Below are 2,566 nucleotides of genomic sequence, written 5' to 3'. Positions count from 1 at the left end.
AGACTTTCTGGGGATTTTTTTTTTTTTAAATGGAATTTGTGGTGTTCTGTAAATTGATGGATATGGTTGCCCCACAATATATTAGGAGACATAAGTATAACTAGAATGCACAAAGCAGTAGTGAAATAACTGTGAATGGAAACTCACATCAAACATTAAGTTTATCTAATAAGAATCATAGAATTATAGAATCATTTAGGTTGGAAAAGCCCTTTAAGACCTCAGCCAAGATTGCTGATAAGTGATGGAAAGTGGCTTGGTGAACACTTCTGCCAGCCCCCTCAGTATCATTGGGTAGATCCCATCTGGCCCTACAGACTTACGCGTCTAGATTTGGTAACTAACCAAATGTAAGCTTAGAACGATGACTTAAAACGTGTAACCACTCCTCTGTGAGGTAAGGACACTGAATTCTGGAGGGTTTCCTTGGATGGCATCCTGATCCAAGGGCAGAGTCTCCAATTGAGAGCTGCTGCTTCAAGGAACGCTGCCTCAAAGGGATCTCCCAGCAGACGCCAGTTACAACCCAAGGGAAACCAGGGCTTGTGGTCCGATACAGTCAGGTCAGCCCCATTGGTTAAGGTGGTCTCCTAGGCGTGCTCGTTACCTGGAGACCCCAGCAGCCACTGCGTGGGCTTGGCTAGAACTTTCAAGGGCTTTCCAGGCACACTCACAGAGAGTTGGTTAAAACAAATTCATTTATTTTCATTACAATAAAAATTATATTGTTATTTACAATGTATCAAATAAGGGGCCCACAGGGCCCATCAGTTCTTTCCAGTGGGATGGCTGGTCCCATCCCCTTATACGTGCTAACAGCACTCTCAGCTGCAATGGCATCTTCAGCTGGACCAGGGCAGACTCCCCAAACTCCCGTTACGCTCAGCTCCTCTCGAGCAGCGTCATCTCCACGCCTCGTTTGTCCACATCTGCGGCGCAGACTCCCCAGGCAGTCTCTGCGATCAGCCTGGCCCAGACTGTCGCCCGGGCCCCGTCCGTCTGAGAGGAAAGCAGGTCCTCAGGGTCACGGGCATGGCTGGAGAAGCCTGGGGCCACCAGCACGTGGGCGCAGAGCTGCAGACCTGGGACGTGCAAATTGTCCTGCTGGGTGGCCTCGCCCTCGGTCTGAAAAGCTGCACCTCGACAGCAGCGCAGCTCTCCGGCCGCGCTGTGCTGCTGGTGAAGGCGGCCTCTGCCTACTCCAGGCTCAGGTAGGACACTGAGCTGCCTTGCTGCACTGCAAAGGTCATCTCAGTGCAGATGTTCATCTTGGAGGGGCTTGTCAGCTGGAACCTGCAGGAGTGGGAGGAGGGCAGCACCATGAGCTGGCAGTCGTGCGACTGAGGAAAAAGCAGCCAGGCTGATCTCACCAGCCCTTGGGCCCAGCAGGCGATCTTCTCCACGTCTAAGTAGGAGCACGTGCAGAGGGTACGCAGGAGGTACGAGCTCCGATCGGTCCGCAGCTTGTCCTCGGGATGGTGGAGAAAGCACAAACTGTCCCCCAGCAGCTGCTCCCTCCAGCACATGCACTCCAGCCCCACACGCACGCTGCAGCGCCTTGCTGGCAGCTGCCCCGTGGTGGCCGGCTCCAGGCTGAAAGAGTGCCCGGGGGGTGGCCGCAGGAACACCAGCAGGCGGTAGGAGATGCTGTCCTCATGGATGCGCCAGGTTTCATAGCTGTCATCCATCCCAACGGCTGGCTGCATCTGCGGCATCAAAGTCCTCTTGGAAACCACTTGGCATATATCGAGGAGGTCGCCCACCAGCTTCTTCAGCACCTTGCACGTCTCAGGCAGGCCCTGCACTGGCGATGCACAAGCCAAAGACTTGACACCACTGAGGTCTTCCTCCTCCTCCTCATCTTCCTCCTTCTCCTCCGCCTCCTCGCTGCTGGAGCTGTCCTGCTCACTGCAGCTGACAGAGGCAAAGTTCACTTCCCTGGCCAGCCAGCAGATCTCAGCGAGCAGGACCACGGCTCCTGCCACGGTCAAAAGCAGCCGGTGCTGCAACACAGACCGGAGGAGCCAGTCTTCCCACGTGGAGTTGCTCTGCTCCATCTCCTCCAGCAGCTGAATCATCTTCTCACGCAGATGCTCCTCACGCTGCTGCATCCGCTGGGCCGTGGCCACATCTATCTGATGATGGCCCTTCAGCCCATGCTGGATGGCCAGCACAATCACGAGGAGGCCAAGTCCTGCAGCCATGGCCTGGAGGAGGCAGGAGAAAAAGGGGCTCAGCAGGGCTGGGTGGCAGGGAGCACGGGTCCGGGGCAGTGGGGCAGGAGCTGCCTGGAGCTGGGGGCCCGTAGGAGAGGTGGGAGGGAACAAGGGCAGGGTTTGCAAGCACTGCAGGGATGGGAGCCACAGGCTCTTCCCACACAGCGTTTGGGCACTGCTGGCAACAGGCTTGAAGGGGCCGCGGGCCCTGGCTGGAGCCAGCATGGGGCCCGTCCTGCCCAAGCCGCCCTGATGACCAGCCCCTGGCTGGCCTGTGCCCCGTGAAAGGGCAAGGGACACCAGAGCGGAGCCTCCTGAGGCCCCATCGCTGCCACACAACAGCATCCCGA

The 2,566-nt window shown here is 57.0% G+C and overlaps 1 protein-coding gene across 1 annotated transcript; it reads right to left on the bottom strand.

The window, feature by feature from the left end:
- Positions 1–1,196: 1,196 nt before the first annotated feature.
- On the bottom strand, positions 1,197–2,204 carry LOC104477017 (inositol 1,4,5-trisphosphate receptor-interacting protein-like 1). Its single transcript, XM_010116994.2, has one exon. It carries the CDS (start codon positions 2,202–2,204, stop codon positions 1,197–1,199), a length of 1,008 nt encoding a protein of 335 aa, XP_010115296.2.
- Between the last annotated feature and the right edge of the window lie 362 nt (positions 2,205–2,566).

The sequence above is a fragment of the Chlamydotis macqueenii genome, chromosome 4 (assembly GCF_036417535.1).
Source record: "Chlamydotis macqueenii isolate bChlMac1 chromosome 4, bChlMac1.mat, whole genome shotgun sequence".
Taxonomy (NCBI): domain Eukaryota; kingdom Metazoa; phylum Chordata; class Aves; order Otidiformes; family Otididae; genus Chlamydotis; species Chlamydotis macqueenii.
This window is presented reverse-complemented; position numbering and strand designations above follow the sequence as displayed.